At 39.2% G+C, this 18323-nt stretch overlaps 1 protein-coding gene across 2 annotated transcripts in view; it reads left to right on the forward strand.

The window, feature by feature from the left end:
* Nucleotides 1-18323, forward strand: part of LOC137983626 (uncharacterized) — a 110693-nt gene that overhangs the window by 28081 nt on the left and 64289 nt on the right. For both annotated transcript variants that reach the window (XM_068830775.1, XM_068830774.1), the window contains exons 28-45: nt 333-515; nt 983-1155; nt 1471-1566; nt 1889-2080; nt 2463-2585; nt 2882-3064; nt 3351-3545; nt 3952-4103; nt 5494-5662; nt 6178-6312; nt 7706-7858; nt 9229-9578; nt 10416-10581; nt 11854-12187; nt 13519-14718; nt 15237-15622; nt 15934-16129; nt 17094-17718. In XM_068830775.1, the coding sequence (XP_068686876.1) occupies nt 333-515; nt 983-1155; nt 1471-1566; nt 1889-2080; nt 2463-2585; nt 2882-3064; nt 3351-3545; nt 3952-4103; nt 5494-5662; nt 6178-6312; nt 7706-7858; nt 9229-9578; nt 10416-10581; nt 11854-12187; nt 13519-14718; nt 15237-15622; nt 15934-16129; nt 17094-17718 (5011 nt within the window). The remainder of the gene's footprint in view (nt 1-332; nt 516-982; nt 1156-1470; nt 1567-1888; nt 2081-2462; nt 2586-2881; nt 3065-3350; nt 3546-3951; nt 4104-5493; nt 5663-6177; nt 6313-7705; nt 7859-9228; nt 9579-10415; nt 10582-11853; nt 12188-13518; nt 14719-15236; nt 15623-15933; nt 16130-17093; nt 17719-18323) is intronic.

Here is an 18323-nt window from a genome sequence, read left to right on the forward strand (position 1 = left end):
TCCTCCTCTAAACCTTATGCACATGCTCAGTACGGAAAACTCGTAGTTGTCCTCGTCCTCCAATCTTAAGGTCCCTATTGTTTAGCTGAAATGGGAACTTTCACCTAACCAGACTCACTTATTTTGTTTTCCTTTATTTAATGCCGGATTAACCATGTCTGACGTCCACTACATAAATTCATTTGTATTGTTTCTTTATGCAATCAATGGTATCATGCAAAACAATGATTTGCTGCTGTAAAGGGTATCTTAATATTGTAAGCCCATTGAAATGTGAATCTTTGTTTCGGCCCTGTAGTTTGCTGCCATTAATCATTGTTTCTTCTGCCCAGGTCATTATTGTCCCCTTGAGACCCAGAGCCCCACACAGTTTCCATGTGTTGCGGGATCATGGACAAACCTCACAAACTTAAAGTCCCAGGAAGAGTGTTATGAGTGTCCAAAGGGCTGGTTCTGTTTGACTGCGAGTACATCACCAACTGACCTGTGCTTTACAGGACACTTCTGTCCACCAGGTAAGGCATCTTTTGCATCAAAGCAGTTACTAACTCCAAGCTAGAAATGAGTTGTTCCCTGGAATAATAAAGGTTTAAATTTAACCGTTAATTTCTCTGCTTAAGTAAGGTACATGTACTAGGCTTTTTTTGTACTTAGTGGGAAAAGACATAATTGGATCCCTACGGCATAATGTTCTTAAGACTGGTAATGCTCAAAACCAAAGGAGTTGGTTTTTTTTTAATCTTTCAAAATCAAGTTTAATTAGATTGTCCCTTATAATTTTTGCAATAACACAAACTTCAAATTAATGGTAATTGTGAGAATTTATTGTTGCTTATCTAAGAAGCTGTTGTTTAGAGGTACCAGTTTTCACCTCTTCTTTTCTTCTTCTTCTTTTGCTTTTACTTGTTCCAATCAATCCCATTTATCCATTTATTTATGTACTTCTTTCCTCTATCAATAAATTGATTGTTTTTTGCCAAAGGAACCAAACGAGGTAATGAATTTCCATGTCCTGCTGGTACATACAACAACAGAACTGGTCTGGAGCGCGTACATGATTGTGTACCATGCACGACTGGTCACTACTGCCCTCGAGGGACAACAAATCCAATACAGTGTCCAAGAGGAACGTTCAATGATGGATTAGGAGCTAAGGTAAGTTAAACTCTTGCTATTATCTACGGGTTGACATTTGCTGACATGCCACTTCTTGCTTAAAAGTTTAAAATTAATTAGACTACGCTATTGCTAGTATTTTTTCAAGACCTGTTTATGAGCTGACAAGGTGTAGAGTCATGTTTTTTGGTTAATAATATCAGTGTTTATTAGAGTCCTACGTTCTTATACTTCTCAATGGTTGTGTACAGCCAAGTAAAATTCCAGGATTGTCAATTGAGTCACTGTCTGAATTTGTGCATTTTTAGTTTGGCTTAGTGCTCATAACTAACATTTTTGCTCTTTGGCTTTTAGAACCAACTTGATGGCTGTAAGCAGTGTGTAGCTGGGTATTACTGTCCCAATTTAGCAAACTTTGAACTAATTGCTTGCGAAGTGGGAAATTACTCGGTAAAGTACTATTTTTGTGTTCTATTGTAGTTTCTCAAAGTTTATCTTTGAATTGTAGACAGTAACTGTTACAAAAGTATTTTATTGTTCATTGCCTTAATTGCAATTTAAAAGCTATACATGTGATTTGTGATTGAAGCAAAGGAACTCGTTTTTACCAGTTTATAATGCATATTATCATCAGTTTTGTGAGCACTGATGCTTCAGACTTTAAGACCTCACTTAAAAGTTCATAATATAGGTTTTGGTTGTTCATCATGATGACTGTCAATGCCATTGTTAGCAATACGCTTTTTGTTACCTGACAAATCTTTACTTTTAGGGTCCTGGTGCATTTGAATGTACAACTTGCGAGGCAGGCCACTACTGTGACAGCAGAACGACAAGCAAGTCTGAAATGCTAAGCACCAAGATTTGCCCAGCTGGAATGCATTGCCCCCCAGGGGAAAAACAGAAACCTGACCTTGTTACTAATGCATGTGAAAAAGGTCATTACTGCCTCAGGGGAGATGAGGTAGGATTGTATTAATTTTAAGTTTAGTTTTCTAGAGATGGTTTTAGTTAATCTTTACCTTCAAAATCATCGCCATACAATATAAACACATGAAATCAAGTATTCATTATCAGGATCTGAAACAAAGGAAAATCAAAATTGAGCTGGTTTGAAAAATATTTAACAGTGGAAAAAATCAACGTGAATGACAACATAATTAAATACAGTAAGTGACCCTAGTGGTTTAAGTAACTTGTGTGTAAGTCTGGTTAAACATTTATTGTCTGTAAGAAGCATGTTTGTAGTTTTTAATCTATGTTAACAAGACCAGTTTCCAGGAATTGGTTTGCTGCACTCTTTAGTCAGCGGCATGACTAACTTCAGAATTTTATGGTCTGAACAGAACCCATATCAAATCAAATGTCCAAATGGCACCTTTGGCCCTCTCACAGGCCGCAAGCATGTCAGTGAGTGTCTTAAATGCACAGAAGGCTTTTACTGTGAGCCCGAAGGACTTGAAACAGTGGTAAGTTTCCTTAGTTAATTTGCTTTAAACAACCAAAAACAAAAAGCATTTAGTTACTTGTGTGAAATGAGGAACACATCATGTTGGATTGGTTAATGGACAATGTCAGCTCCAGTTTTAAGAGATTACTCTGATCATGAAGAGCTTGGAAGAAAATACGTAGCACATCAAAATCTATAGCCAGCTCATTCTTGTGAGGGTTGATTTTGTGTTTGGGTGTAATTAGTTTGTGTTCTTGCATTTTAGTGATCAGACAGGCAGTCATCAACACGTGTCAAAATGATTTTATTTTTCAGGCTGATCGATGCCCCCCTGGTTACTACTGTCCAGAGGGAACTGGTTACAGGTTTACCCATCCATGTCCTGTAGGATTCTACAGAAACCTTTCAGCTGCGGTGTCTCTCCAGGATTGCAGTGTGTGTTTTTCTGGTCATTTCTGTGATCAACTTGGCCTTGGAAACCCAAACGTCTGTCCAAAGGTGGGCAATGCAAGTTGTTTTAAGGAAAGCCTAATTTTTGCGTCTTTTGTGAATGCAGTAAAATTTTAAGGCAAGAGAGGAACTGCCATTTTGAAAAGAGGGTTTGACATCCAACCCACAATTAAGAGTTGCTGACAGTGGAATTCTTGTCTTCAGTTGCCTCAGTTGCCTCCAAAAGCTTTATTCCAAAATCAAATTCTAGTTGTATATTCATTAGTTCAATTTAATGTTTTGTGCTTTAAAAATGTGTAACAATCTTGAATAGGCTACCATCATCATGTTACAGGGTTTCTTCTGTCCAACTGGTACAACTATTCCTCAACCATGTCCCAGTGGTTCCTTTGGTAACTCGTCTGGAGTAAAGAGAAGTGAGGAGTGTACACCATGTCCTGCTGGGGAGTACTGTTCAGGGTATGGACTAACAGAACCCAGTGGACCATGTGATGCTGGATTCTATTGCAGTGGTAGAGCCTTTACTTCTGTAAGTAATTATAGTCGCCTCAGCTTTCTTGCAAGTGTACTTTTCATTATGGCCATTTTCAAAATATCAATATTCAGCTTGATAGTGAGGCAGAGAGGACAAAAGCAATAGAAACAAGTTGCAACAAATGTGAAAGAATCTGATATTAGCCTAGTGTACACTTTCCTTTGTCTTTGTCCTCTAAACCTCTCTATCAAGCTGAATTTTATCGAAAGTGACCTATAAAGTATTTAAACTGAAAGTTGAAAATACTGTCCTGAACAAAGGTTTTCCTTGGCATTACTTATAAAAGACCAATCTACAGTCTTTACAATTATTGCAAGGCAGGACATGGTACAGGCATATTTAACATGCAATAAGTTTTGTAAAAGTAGTTGGTCTAATTGAATAAAATTTATCTTTGCAGGCACCACCAGAGGGAAGTCCCACAGGGGGACTGTGTCCACCAGGTGGATACTGTCCACAAGGTGCAAAAGTTCCTGAACCCTGTCCTGTGGGAAAATACAGTGGCACCAAAGGAAACAAGGAACCTGATGACTGTGTCACATGTGACCCTGGGTACGTTCGCTGTTAGAACTGTTGGCAGGGCTCGAAATTAACGAAAAAATGCAGTCACAATCTTGCGACAAGATACAAAGAGTTGGTCGCAAAATTGTGTTGTCAGCAATTTACCAAGACATACTTGCGCGTAAAGAAACTGCTGAAAATGGCATGTGATCGAAGGAATGGGCCTTAGCTTATTGGTGTGGCGGCCATATTTGTCACAGGCAATAGACTTTGTACCCCAAGCCTCGAGTTGAAATGTTCGGGAACGAGTTTCAGTGCACAAAAACAAAAGTTTTCAATCCCTTGGGACTCAACTTGGCTGCCATGTGATTAAAGCCTATGGAATTTTCCGCGCAATATCACAGCATCTTCAGATTGAATGAAAATTCATGGCAATTAAGAAACAAAATAATTTTGTCACTTTATTCCTTTTCGAAAAATAGCCACAATGTGGCAAACTGATAACCCTTTAGTTTTGAAAGGTAAAAACAAGTTGCAAATTTGCGAATTCTCCAGATATCTTAGTCGCATAGGGAAAAACTGTATTGGTCGCAATTTTGAGCCCTAGTTGGCTATTCAACCATCCATTTATTCTAGTAATCAACCCATTCATCCCTGAAGTGGCCCCCATTGATGGATTAAGGACGGTGCCTACTATTGTTATTGCGCATACGTTCTGCGCATCTCCAGACACTCGGATTTCAAATCGCCAATGCTTACTAATACAAGGATATTTTTGCTCGGAGAAAGTAGATCTTAGTAAGCACTCTTGGTATCCAAAAAGAAAATTGGGGGTAACTATGCATTTTTGAGAGATAATTATTAAGCTTCAATTTGAGAAAGAACGCCATACATTGCTTTGTATTTTAAGGGCAACCCTAAAACTCGGAATCCGGAATCCGGAATCGCAGGTCATTGTTTTACCAATACAGAGAGTAAAAACTATCCTAAACATTCATAAAAGCTAACCTTAAGCCTAATTAGGCCTAAACAAACGTTTTTAGGCCTAAGGTTAGCTTTTATGAATGTTTAGGATAGTTTTTACTCTCTGTATTGGTAAAACAATGACCTGTGATTCCAGATTCCGGATTCCTGGTTTTAGGGTTGCCTGTATTTTAAAGCTTTTTACAAATATTATTTATGAGTTATCTTTGAAAAATACGTGGTTACCCCCAATTTTCTTTTTGGATTTCAATAACACTTGTTAAGATCTACATTTTCTGCATAATCACACCGTCGCAAAAATATCTTTAATTAGTAGGCACCGTCCTTAAGTCATCGGGCGTTAGACAGAGTAGAATCTATAAGTCTTCCGCTCCGGGCTGAAAGGGTTATTATAAGCAGTTATGACAATGAAGATGCTAGTTTTACCACTCAACCTTTATTGTCTGTTATCTGTCAGGTTTTACTGTGCAGGTGATACTAATCCAGAACCCACTGGTCCATGTTCACCTGGCCACTTCTGCACAGGTGGAGCATCCACTCCAACCCAGTTTGTCACCAGTAAAGGTCATTTCTCGTCTTCAGCCGCTTCTTCCGAAGTCAAGTGTCCTGTTGGAACTTATCAGGAGGTAAAACATCTTTTAATTACCTTGGATTGGTAAATGCAGGTTTTAAGAACAAACTTGTATTTTTCTGCATGCTACAACTGCTGTACTGTCATAGAGAAGAGTTATTTTATTATTCATTGACATGACCAACAACATGGAATATGTTTTGCTGGTGCAACAAAAATGTTGTCTGAAGAAGCTTCTTTTACATATTCTGAAATTGGAGGATACTTACGTTGACACACCTACTTATTACTTGTAATCTCCTCCTATTGAATTACTTTATGTTCAAGTGTCCTCTGCCTGCCTCCACTATCTAAGCTATATGCGAGCAGAGGAAGTTGCTATGTATCTTAATGTGAGAGAATAAAATGAAAAAATGAGAATTAAAATGAAATGAGAAGTAACACAACCACGTTAATATTGCTTAACACATTGTGGGAGTATTCTCAAAGCAGAGAGAGCACCACATCACTTTATTAAAGGACACCTCAAAAACTCTGAAACTCAAGTACTGGTACTATTTTCTCCTTCAGACTAATCGTGCTGAGCGGTGCACTAACTGTACAGAAAAGAACTTTTGTGATGAAATGGGCCTGGTATTTCCAAAAACTTGTATCAGTGGCCATTATTGTCCACCAAACAGCATCAAGCCAAAAGCTTGCCCACCTGTAAGTACACGTACATGTATATAGTCCTTGAAGTCCTTGAAAAGCCCTGGAATTTAATTGTGAACTTCAAGGGTTGCTTGAAAAGCCCTTGAAAAAAGGATTTGGTGGGAAACTGCTTGAAAACTCTTTGAATTTTTGCTTGGGTGAAAATTGTCGAGATTGCATCGTGCTAAGTTGACACCATTATGCAACCAGGTTTCTGTAATGGCAACAATATCAGGATTCACTAGAGAAACATGCGTCTGCAGCTGAAGTCGCTTGTTCACAATACTTCTAGCATTAAATGATGATATTTTAATGCTATCAGAGAAAGGGCCAGGATTCAACTGAATGTCGTTGGCAGTGAGCAGGAAAAGTACAAACAGATAACGGTAATTGTACGGCTTGAGTGGGCGAAAGCCATGATGCTTGAAAGAAACGCGGTTAAAGAGACAAGTGGACAAGTGTCAACAGGACGCGGTTAAGTTAAAGAGACAAGTGTGTGCCCAAATTTGATTATTGGTGAAAGATTAAATGCAAAATTAAACTGCCCATGCATGCACTTAACTCACAGGATGTGGGAGAGAATTTGTTTATTTTTTTTTTGTACCATGTGATGAAACAGTGGCCAATTTAGTTTTATGAGATGTGTTCATGCATGTGTGGTCAAGGTTCGTTAGAGGATATCAAGGTAGGCTTTTTCAGAAAAGAAAATACTCAAACACAATGTATGGCATAGAAATCCTCTCACAAACACTCCTTTCTGGTTCTTGAGAACTCCTTGAATACTCCCAGAATTTTATATACAAAATCCAGCACAAACCCTGATAATAATTATAAAAATTTGAAAAGTGCTTTGTAATTAAAAAACAGTTGCACCCGATAACCGTAATGATGTTTGTAAATCTGCCAAATTTTGATTTTAGACAGTTTTGTCTGTGTCAAACTGAAGTGACCAAGGAAAAACATCATCCAGAGCTACAGCAACTAAAAACTGTAGTCCCACATAAATTTTCACAACATAATCAGGAAAGATAAGGTTTAAAGTGGAACTCTATCCTTGGCTTGTATTTACACAAATCCATTCATCAAACCATAAATTTGATCCTTCCCTGGAAGTTAAGGGAATGTTCCCTAGCCTCCCTCTTAAATTGTATATAATTTCCATTACATACTGGGGAATGATAACTGTCTTAATAAATCTAATTAGTTGTCTTTAATTGCCTGTATTGATGCTGATATACATTGTGTAGTTTGAATCCTCAACTCAGAGCTATTTTTACAAGGATTTGAGAAATCAAGACTCTGGTCAGAAGCTCTCTGTCTTCCTGATCAAAGTGCCAGATTATTTCTTGTCCTTTAACAGGTCTCACACAAACATGATAAAAAAAAATATCATTTTCTTTTTTTGCAGGGTACCTTTAATCCAAATGAAGGAGAAGCCACAATAGAGGCTTGCCGTCAATGTGACGCAGGTTCATTTTGCAAGCAGCCAGGATTAAATGCAACAGAAGGCAAATGCTTTGCTGGATACTATTGTACTGGTGGTTCACCAAGTCCAACACCAGTAAGTTGATTTATATCTACCTGGCCTTGTTTGTTGAAAACAAACATAGCCCATCCATCCGATAAATCAGTATTCACTTTTTATCCATCAGATAACAAGGTTCACCCATTGAGCAGCTGGGTCCAGGTTAATTATCACAGATTGTAACTTGGGAAGGAATAATAACAATAATAACATGGGTGACAAAATTAATAATATTACTCCTTAATTTTGGCGTGAAATTTCAGCGCCATGGCAAATTTCAGTTCCATGGCCACTTTTCCTTCAGTGCCAAAATGGCGTCCAGGTTTGAAAATTAAGGAGTACTTTGCCACCCATGATATTAATAGCTAATCAAATGGTATACTCGTGAAATTAGGGAGTAATTGCACTTGCGTTTTGTCCAAAATCAAATAATTTCCTGAACCTTTATTTGATTTTGGCCAAAACGCACATGAAGTTATTCCGTAATTTCACTCGTCACCATATTGTTATTTTGTGAGTCTCAAGGTTACATTGCTACGCTCAAGTTATTTATTTGACTTTACTTATTATTAACCCATTGGCTCCTGGGGGTTCCCCATTGACGAGTAAAATACTCTGGTGTTAGACAGAGTAAAATACTCTGGCGTTAGATAGAGTAAAATACAAAGTATGGCCGATTTAGGCCGGTTTAGGGGTGAATGGGTTATCAAGACTTGCTCCCATTTGTGTCTGGTGAGTAGAGCACCCATAACATCATTGCAGATTAAGTGGGTCCCATGCTAAGCACTGTTCTCACTAATTGGCACCAAATTAAATTAACCCATGTCACCTCAAACGGCCTAGGACGCCCCCAGTCGACGAGTAAAATCATCTGGTGTTAGCCAGGGTAAAATCTGTTAAGTCTCCCTCCCAAGGGTCAATGAGTTATAAGTGGAATTATATCAGATCAGATCAAACTTGTGTTGCTTTTTTGGTGATTGTACCAGAAAAACTTTCTCAGAGGAGAGTAGCATACACCTTATTCCAAAATGGCTGCCATTTTAGTATTCTTTTGTTTCTATGCAAATTGGCCCTCATGGCCTCGCTTTGAAACATAAAATTCAAAAGAATATCTAACCTTGAATGAGGCCGTAAAGGCCAATTTGCATGGAAACAAAAGAATACTAAAATGGTGGCCATTTTGGAATAAGGTGTATAATGCATTTCTTCTAGGCAAGTGCTCTCACCTCTAGGTAACTTTCAATCATGTTTATCTACGTTACAATGTAAGTGAGGGAATCAGATGTGGTGCTTCATCCTGTCTATAATCGTTATTATTATTATTATTATTATTATTATTATTATTATTATTATTATTTTATTTTATTTTATTTTTAATTAAATGCTTTTCAATCCTTTGCTTTTAGAATAGTGGTTCTTTATTTTCAAACATCACATACGGTGGTGTTTGCCCTGCTGGTTTTGTCTGTCCAATTGGCACTGAACGTCCTTTCCAGTATCCTTGTAAAAATGGTACCTACAGCAACAGAACAGGGCTTGAAAGGCAAGACCAGTGCATTGACTGCGACCCTGGCCGATCTTGTACGGGAGAAGGTTTAACGGAACCAAATGGAGTTTGCCAAGCTGGCTATTATTGTGAAAGTGCTGCAACCACACCCATGCCCCGAGATGGCAGTACTGGAAACATATGTCCAGCTGGGTTTCATTGTCCTGTTGGAAGTTCTTTCTACAAAGACTGTATACCAGCAACGTACAGGTATACATTGGTTCCAGCATAGATTACAGTTATTCTTGTTTCAAACCACAACTAAATAGTATGACAATGAATTGTATCAGTCATCCAGTTGAGCCATATAATAAAACGAAAGTAATTCACTTACTGGAAAATTAAAGACGAACAATCGACGTTACGGGACGTGCCGTGCGTTACGGGATGTGCCGAGTCAGCTATCATGTGACACTTGCGTGACCCAAGCTGAGTCGGCAGATTCCTGATGAAGGCCATGTGATATGGCCGAAACGTCGATCGTTCGTCTTTAATTTTCCAGTAAGTGAATTATATTCGTTTTATTATAATTAAATAGTATATTAGGGAGGAAAACTAATCGTGTGCATGGTAGAGCTTGAAAAGCAAATTCATTTACTGGGTATAAGTACAACAGAAAAGGTGGGAAAAAAGATGGGAATCGTGATGTCATTGCTCAATTTATTTTTACAGATTTAGAGATCAAAGCACTTGACTAACAGTTTGTTAACAACACCAAAATACATTGTATTTCACTCGAGAAACCTATGACTTTTTTTTTACAAAAGCAGTTTAGGTATTTGTCATGACAGAAATGTATTTTTCCACTCTTAATTTTTCATAAACAGATTGCTCTTGAAACATTACTTGTGTTACATAAGAAAAAATTAATAGGCCACTCGGTTCCTGTATGTCGTGGTCATGTTGATTGTACTTTATGAGAGTTTTAGTTCCCAGTAAAACTCTCCCATCCATATAGAAATATCCTATCTATGATAAATACACTAGGATGTACATACATTATCAGTGTCTGTACTCTAATTTGTTTCATTTCTTCTTTGTATTCAGCAATGTTACTGGCCTGGAAGCATGCTTAACGTGTCCAGAACGCTTCTACTGTGAGGGAGCTGAAGGGGATTCGAAGAAACCAATTCCTTGTCCAAGAGGTCATTACTGCCCAGCTGGAACTGGAAAATCACAGCAAAAGTGCCCCTTTGGAACATACAACCCTCAGGTTAGCATTTTCTCTAAATGGCGTTCTCTCACACCTGGGAGCCATTGTCAAGCTGACTGCCGCCAACTGACTCTTTTATTTCTCAAACCAATACAGCCTAACATTATGTGTAATGTAGGCAAAATACAGTAATATTAATTAAAACAACAGTTATAAGATTAGTAAGACTATGCTGACAGTCTTAATAAAGAATACCTAACCAACAGAGTGTATGTGATCAACTCAAACGAAGGGTGGGGTGGGAACTGGGGCTCTGAAATATACGTCAGCAATGATGGACAGCAAAAAAAACAACAAACTCTCCTGTGCAAAAACAAACCCTCGGGCCCAGGCCCCAGAGTTGTGTGAGAACACATTGTCCATTTATTTCATTCCTCAGCCAGTGGAAAATACAACTTATGTTTCAGCCGAAAGAAAGAAGAGTGTGGTCGAGAATAGGAACTTTATTTTGTCATTCACAGTCCCTGAGATAGAAGCAATTAATTGATAATTTAAATCTCGAAATTTTCAATAGTGATTATGGGGGATTCTGTTAAATCCAGTGATTCGTTAAAGGCCCACCTTCAACCGACAGGCATTACGTAGTGTGGAACAATTTTCATATATGAAAATCCACCCTGCGAGCAGAGCCTCTCTAAAACTCACCAGAGGGCGAGAAAAAGATTCTCTCCAGAAAACGTGTCAAGTCTTTTAGGTCGCCGCAGACCACCTTTCTGGGCTAGTCACTCCAGTCAAACCAGTTTAGGCAACGCGCTCATCATATTTTTGACAAGGCGAAGGCCAAAATCGAGCCTTCAGTTCGAAAATCAACATGGCGTCTTGAAGTGCAATCGAGACTTGGCCTGGATTTGAAACTGTCTCCAAGCAATGGCTCGTGCATACTCAATAAAGACTTAACACGATTTCTGCAGAAATAAAGAAAGGCTCTGCTGGCAGGGTGATGAAAATCCCGCCAAAGCTGAAATTCATCCAATCAGATCACTATGATTAGTGATGCGAATTTCCATAACAAAAGCAAACAGTTGAAAAGCCTGACAGTTGAAGATGGGCATTTAACTAAGGACTGAACGTATGTTGGTGATTCGTGGGTTAGGGTTAGGGTTAGCATTGTTTTTTTTTTTAGGAAAGGGTTGTTGCTTGTGACATCTTAAAAAGCTGTGCAGAAATAATCGTAGAGTCACCAAGTATAACAAACCATGAGATGACTTGTCATCACTTGTCAGTGGGTGAACAGTGATTTTAAAACATTCTTTTTCTTTTGCATTCTTCTAGCTGAAATTGGCTCGCAAAGAGGAATGCCACCCTTGTCTACCTGGCAAATACTGCAAGGGTGCTGGGGTTGAAAGTTTTCCAAGTAGCGAATCTGGAAACTGCGATCCAGGCTTTTATTGTGTGTTGGGTGTGAATACTCCAAGACCTAGTTTTAATTTCACTGGAATCGGAGGTGTTTGCCCACCAGGAGCATACTGTCCTGAAGAAACATCTGAACCCATAGGATGCCCTAATGGCACATTTTCAAATGTCTCACAGTTGGAGAGCGATAGCGAGTGCACTCCCTGTTCAGATGGACATTATTGTGAGCAGTCCAATCTTACAGCGCCAACTGGTAAAAAAATATTTCATCTAATTCTTAGAAAAACATTTCTAAAATCTGTTTTGAAAGTGTGAAAAGGTGTTAATTGCAATTCTCGTCCAGATGATTAACCCTGTAAAATCTTACTGTACCTCTCAAGTGTGTGCTGGAAACGTAACAACCTGTCAGGATTTCAAGACAACATTTGTTGAAATTGTGAAAGTGATGTAATGCAACAGCAGCTGCCCGAAACACCATTTAGTACATTTGCAAAAAGGAAAGGATCATTCACAAATTAGTCCTCCACCAATCTTAATGTTGAAAGACTCAAGCAGCTAATTTAAAGTGCCACTACGATGAAAATTTTGCACGTCCTTTTTCTCTAGATTTTGAAAATAGACTTACTAAATAGGTATCATGCCAATTTTTATCTCAAAATTCCCACAGAAAGTATGATTATTGTAACATAGTTTTTTGGTTTTCGCTGTCCGCCATAACTTGAACGGCAAATGACCTTGAACAAGGAAAAGGGATGGGTGTAGCTGGATCGCCTGGGGTGTGATGTCATATGCGCAAGGCTCAAAATAAATGCGGCTAATTTCCCACGCCGTCTATGAGATGTGAGAGGTCGCGAGTTGCTTTTTGCTGATATTATATACATTACTCCTTGATCGCTTTGTCAAACGCCCATGAAGCGATGCATGTATGACGTCACGAGCCAAGTCTTGCGTGAAGACCGCTTATAAAATATATCGCAGGCTTCTCCAATGCCGTCCGAGTAATGGTGGACAGATTTTTAGCGGTTTTTGGCTGGCTATTTCCCGACTTATGTGTCGCTTCTATCATTCCAAATTTAAATGCATTATATTATTTTGAACATATTGACTTAATTGACGTTGAAAAAATTCGAAAAGAAAAAAATTTTCGTTGTAGTGGCCCTTTAAATCCATAACTATTTGTTGCATGTGCAATTCCTTATTTTAACCCAGTCTTGACTAAAATAATGACATTGAAAGGGGAGGCTTATTGTAGTGTATACCTGCTTGTGCTCTTAAGTACACATTTGAGGTTGGTAGAATGAGTACCAGTATTACTGGGGACATTAGTTGTGCTCAGTGGGACAGGAGTGACCCCCGTGTCTAGTAAAATAATCATTATCATGATAGAAAAAGGAGCTTTCTGGTGGTTGCCTTCAACTGTGGCTAGCCTCTTGTCTTGTGATAAAAGTTTAACATGTAGGTGCATTGTCTACCAAATCCAGACTAGCTTTTCAATATCAACATGATGCACCCATGATTAAATTGCCATAATGTATCAACTCACTTTATTTTATGATTGATATTCATACTTTTGTTGTGAAACAGGAAAATGTGCTCCAGGGTTTTACTGCAGACGACGCTCAAACACAGCGAGACCTACCTTTGTGTCAGCAATTGGAGGACCTTGTCCGAAAGGGCACTTTTGTGAACTGGGTACAGCATTTCCTTTGGGCTGTCGGAGAGGAACATATAACCCAAACGAAGGAGAAGAAGCTTGCTTTACATGTCCGGCAGGGTATTTCTGCCCTGAGAACTCTACTTCCTTTGAACCTTACCCTTGCCCCAAGGGCCATTACTGTCCCAATGGCACAGAGTATGCTACACAATTTCCATGCAGTAAAGGCTTTTTCAATGGCTTTGAGAAGGGTTTGAGTATTGCTGACTGCACTGCATGTCCTGGGGGACAGTTTTGCAATGACTCTGGACTTACAGCTCCAAGTGGGCCATGTGCACCTGGTTATTTCTGTGTGAATGCTGCCTTTTCAGACAGGCCTCAAGATTATGACAATTTCACTACAGGTAACTGTCTTTGTCCTGCAAACTCCACCGGAGGGGAGTGCCAAGAAGGATTTTTCTGCCCTTCAGGGTCCCATGAACCTACTGCTTGCACAGGAGGGTATTATTGTGAAGGCAAAGGAAAGGATGATGTGACAGCTGAGTGTGACCCAGGCTGGTTTTGCACAAGTAATGCTAAGGTTCCACGGCCATCTGATGAAATAACTGGGAACATCTGTCCACCTGGGCATTATTGCCCCAAGGGCACCAAAGTTCCAAGGCGTTGCCCCATAGGAACATTTTCAAATAATACAGGCAATGCTCACAAGGACAACTGCACTGCTTGCACAAGTGGGTCATACTGTGAAACTGAAGGATTAACAAAACCAACTGGAGTTTGTTCAGCCAAATTTTTCTGCCCTCCTGGAGAACCCAGTGATAAGCGTAAGCCATGCACAGTGGGACATTTCTGCCCAGAAGAGACTCCTGCACCAGTCAAGTGCCCATCTGGAACCTATCAGGATGAAGTGCAACAAGATAAATGTAAAACGTGTCCTGCTGGGTATTATTGTGACAACAAAGATGATCTCAGCTCCTTTGTAAGCTTTTTGTGCCCTAATGGCTTTTACTGTCCCAATGGAACAAGGTTTTCAACTGAATTTGGCTGTCCAAATGGAACGCATGGAAACGGAACTCAGCTTTTCCATCCTGATCAGTGTGTCAAGTGCCCACCTGGAAAATACTGCCTCGGTAAGAGATGCCTAAATGCAACCATAAATCATTGGAGCCATTAATTAAAATAAAAATATTGACTACACAGTAAATGAAAAGTGTCTTCAGCTCCTTTGATTAATGCTTTGATCCACATGTTCCATTCAGTAGTCAGAAGAATAGGAAAAACTGAAATTTCTTTTTCCTATCTTTATTTCTATTGTTATTTTTTTTTTAGTCTTTTCATAGTTACAACAGTGTGTAAATTATTGGTTATTTTAGACTCCAATGTCCTGGATTCCTTTTCTTGCTATCTGTTTTGTTTCTGACCCTTTTGCTTTCTACACAATGAATGTAGTCAGCTTATTTTAAATTTGGTTGTAATGTTAAGTAGTTTTCACATTCTTAGTATATGACTGTCCTCATTGCAATAGCAAATGCAATATTCTTATTGCTAAAGTGGCAAGCTGATGCTCATGACAACTGGCGTTATTGCTTAACAATCTTTTTGACTTGCACCTCAGTTGACAGGTGTTGATAATATTTTGTCTTTTTAGGTTCATCACCTACATTTACAGACGATTGTCTGGAAGGCTACTATTGCCGATTAGGAGCCCACACTCCCACTCCAATTGATGGTGTTTCTGGTGAGGAATGCCCTGTTGGGCATTACTGTGTTAAAGGTACTGTTGCTCCAGAGGAATGTCCACCAGGAACGTTTTCAAACACATTAGGACTGACAAGTATTGATAATTGCACAAACTGTACACCTGGTCTGTTCTGTAATGGTAGTGCTCTCACAGCTCCCAGTGGACAGTGCTGGCCTCGATATTACTGCACAGGAAGAGCAGAGCACCCAGCACCCCAGGATAGCATCACTGGAGGGAACTGTACCCCAGGGCACTTTTGCCCTGGAAAAACTCCAAATCCTATTCCATGTGAGGTATGTACTGGTAATATCATGAGGGTAGTAGCCTTGAAAAAAGAAATTTTACCCCTTTCTTTATGATAGTGGAACAAAAAGAAATCTCTGCTATATGGAAGGACTTTATTTGGACAAAATAGGTAAAGTGCAATGTGGCTTTAAAGCTATACATGTAGCACTTTTAAAACATTAATTTTGTCTTCAAACAGAAAATTCCTTTTCCTTTTGTCCCAAGCTTCATTTGCCATTAAGCCTTGATTTGGGCAAGAATGAGTATGCAGGTTAGAATGTTATCTGAAATGCTATAATGATGATTCTGTTTCCGTTAGGATGGTACCTATATGAAAGATCCTCTTGCCGACTCTTGTTTGGACTGCCCTGCTGGATTTTACTGCGTGAACGACAAGAGTCAAGACCCAGAACCATGCCCACTGGGGTTCTTTTGCCCAGTAAAAACAGGTTTCAACTGGAGACCGTGTCCCAAGGGCACGTACGGCGACAGGCCTGGTCTGTCTAATGTAACCAGTAAGTATCTCTCCTTGAGGCTCTATGAATACAGGGGCAATGTAGTCAATTTTTACAGTTACTTTTGCCCTATTGTGCAAACTAAATCCTCTTCATCCCCAGTGGACATGAGGCTGCAACCGTAGATTACCACGTCTCTGTCTTCAGCTTGTCTTTTCTGACTCGTCCCAACTGTTTCCCATCTCCTCATCTTCAGCTACTATTGTCCTATGCCACATGGTTTTCAGTCTTCCTGATAAAATTAGTGAAGGTTTAAATTAAGGGAGGTACAATTTGTGCTCTGATCATCATTTTTGGGTTGAGTTTGTTAGTTCTCTACTTTGTTTCTGAGAGGTTTTGCTCCAGGAACTCTGTTTTTCCCCTTCGACGAAAATGTAAAATTTGACCTAAATGCGATCATTTGTCTCACTATCTAGTCACTTAAGTTGAAGACCACAACATTTTATCACGGTGGTGGGCTGTGATAGGTGGACTGCATCCTTATTATATTCCTTCGTGTAATTCCTGAGAGGTTTGATTCAAAATTTTCTCTTCGTAGTTTGTTGATGTACTGATCTCCTGTTGTGTTTCTTGATCATTGGTATCCATGCTTCAGAAATTTTGATTGCATTATTCTGTGGATGTAATTATGGGGAACTCTTACGTGCATAGCTTCCCTCACTCTTCTGGGTCTACCAGACTGAGTGTGAGCCTCATTCTAAAGGGGGTATCACAGCACCTATCACAACCAACCACCGTGATACATATAGTAGCATTTATCATCAGTTTGCCAAGTTATTGCCTGAAGAAGACCACCAGTAAGCGGTGGAAAATTATGTGACACCTTACAAGTGACTACTTTATGAGACAATCGATTATACCTCTTATTATTGATCATTGTCATGATCAACATATTCCAACACAAAGTCAGAGCATTTATTCATAAACAACAGTTGATATAGCTGCTTGTACTTTCTCTCTTAAGGTTGTCGTCCTTGTGATTCTGGTAAATTCTGCGCACATGAAAATGCTACAGCTGTCAGTGGAAAGTGCACTGCTGGCTACTTCTGCCGCCATAGTGCTGAATCAGCCACTCCAAGTGAAAGCCAAGATTCAGGGCCTTGCCCTGAGGGACATTACTGTCCTGCTGCCACAGGCGAGCCAGAAAAATGTCCAAAGGGAACATTCTCCAATGTGAAGCTGTTGGAAGAAGTGACCGAGTGTCAAAATTGCACAGAAGGTCATTATTGTGGAGAGCTTGGACTCCAAAATGTTTCTGGTCCATGTGACCCTGGATTCTATTGCCTTAAGGGATCAAAGATCCCTAATCCACCCAATGTTACAGCGTCAGGTGGGCCTTGCCCCATCGGACATTTTTGTCCTGCTAGAACTTCTCATCCTTTAGGTTGCAAAGCTGGGACATATAATGATCGCACAGGCCAATCCAACTGTACACATTGTTGTGCAGGCTATTATTGTCCATCGAACTCTACATCTTGCATGATGGAATGCCCAGTGGGTCATTATTGCCCAGTTGGAACTGAAGCACCATTTGATAACCCTTGCCCTAAAGGTTACTTCAACAGCAAAACAAGGAGGCAGAGTATGAGGTAATCACATTTTTACATAGTTAATGGACTAATTTTTGGAATCGGCTGACAGCATCGTTTCAGCATTTGTTTTTTTCAGGTCATGTTGATGTTTGACCTTAGACACAGAAATGCACCCAGAAATATTCGAGACCTGTTTCAAGACATTTCTAATATTCACTCTTATAATACCCGATCCTCTGCTTCAAACAACTTTTACACACAAAGCTCTAGACTCTCTATTCAACTAAACTCGTTTTCTAGAATTGGAACAAGATGCCTCTTACATTAAGAAATCTTTCAAAATATGACTTTAAAAGAAAAATTAAAACAGTACTTTTCGATATCCTGACCTCGGGAGACTCTTACCTTGATGTACGAAACATTATTCAAAAGGTAAAGTTTTCTTAAGATTTTATTGTATTTTCTTTTTTAGAATGATAAGTATAGCCTTAATTGTATTATTCCAGAGTTAGATCTATTAAGAGTTTTTGTAAAATAAGATATTTCATGGCGCTTTCTCTTAATGTGGTACTAATTAGCTCACAAACTTAATTTTATAATATATATTCTTGTACATTTATCTTCTTGATTTTCCTGTAAACTTGTCTACCTACTCTTTTTAG

This window comes from Montipora foliosa, chromosome 13, assembly GCF_036669935.1.
Source record: "Montipora foliosa isolate CH-2021 chromosome 13, ASM3666993v2, whole genome shotgun sequence".
Taxonomy (NCBI): domain Eukaryota; kingdom Metazoa; phylum Cnidaria; class Anthozoa; order Scleractinia; family Acroporidae; genus Montipora; species Montipora foliosa.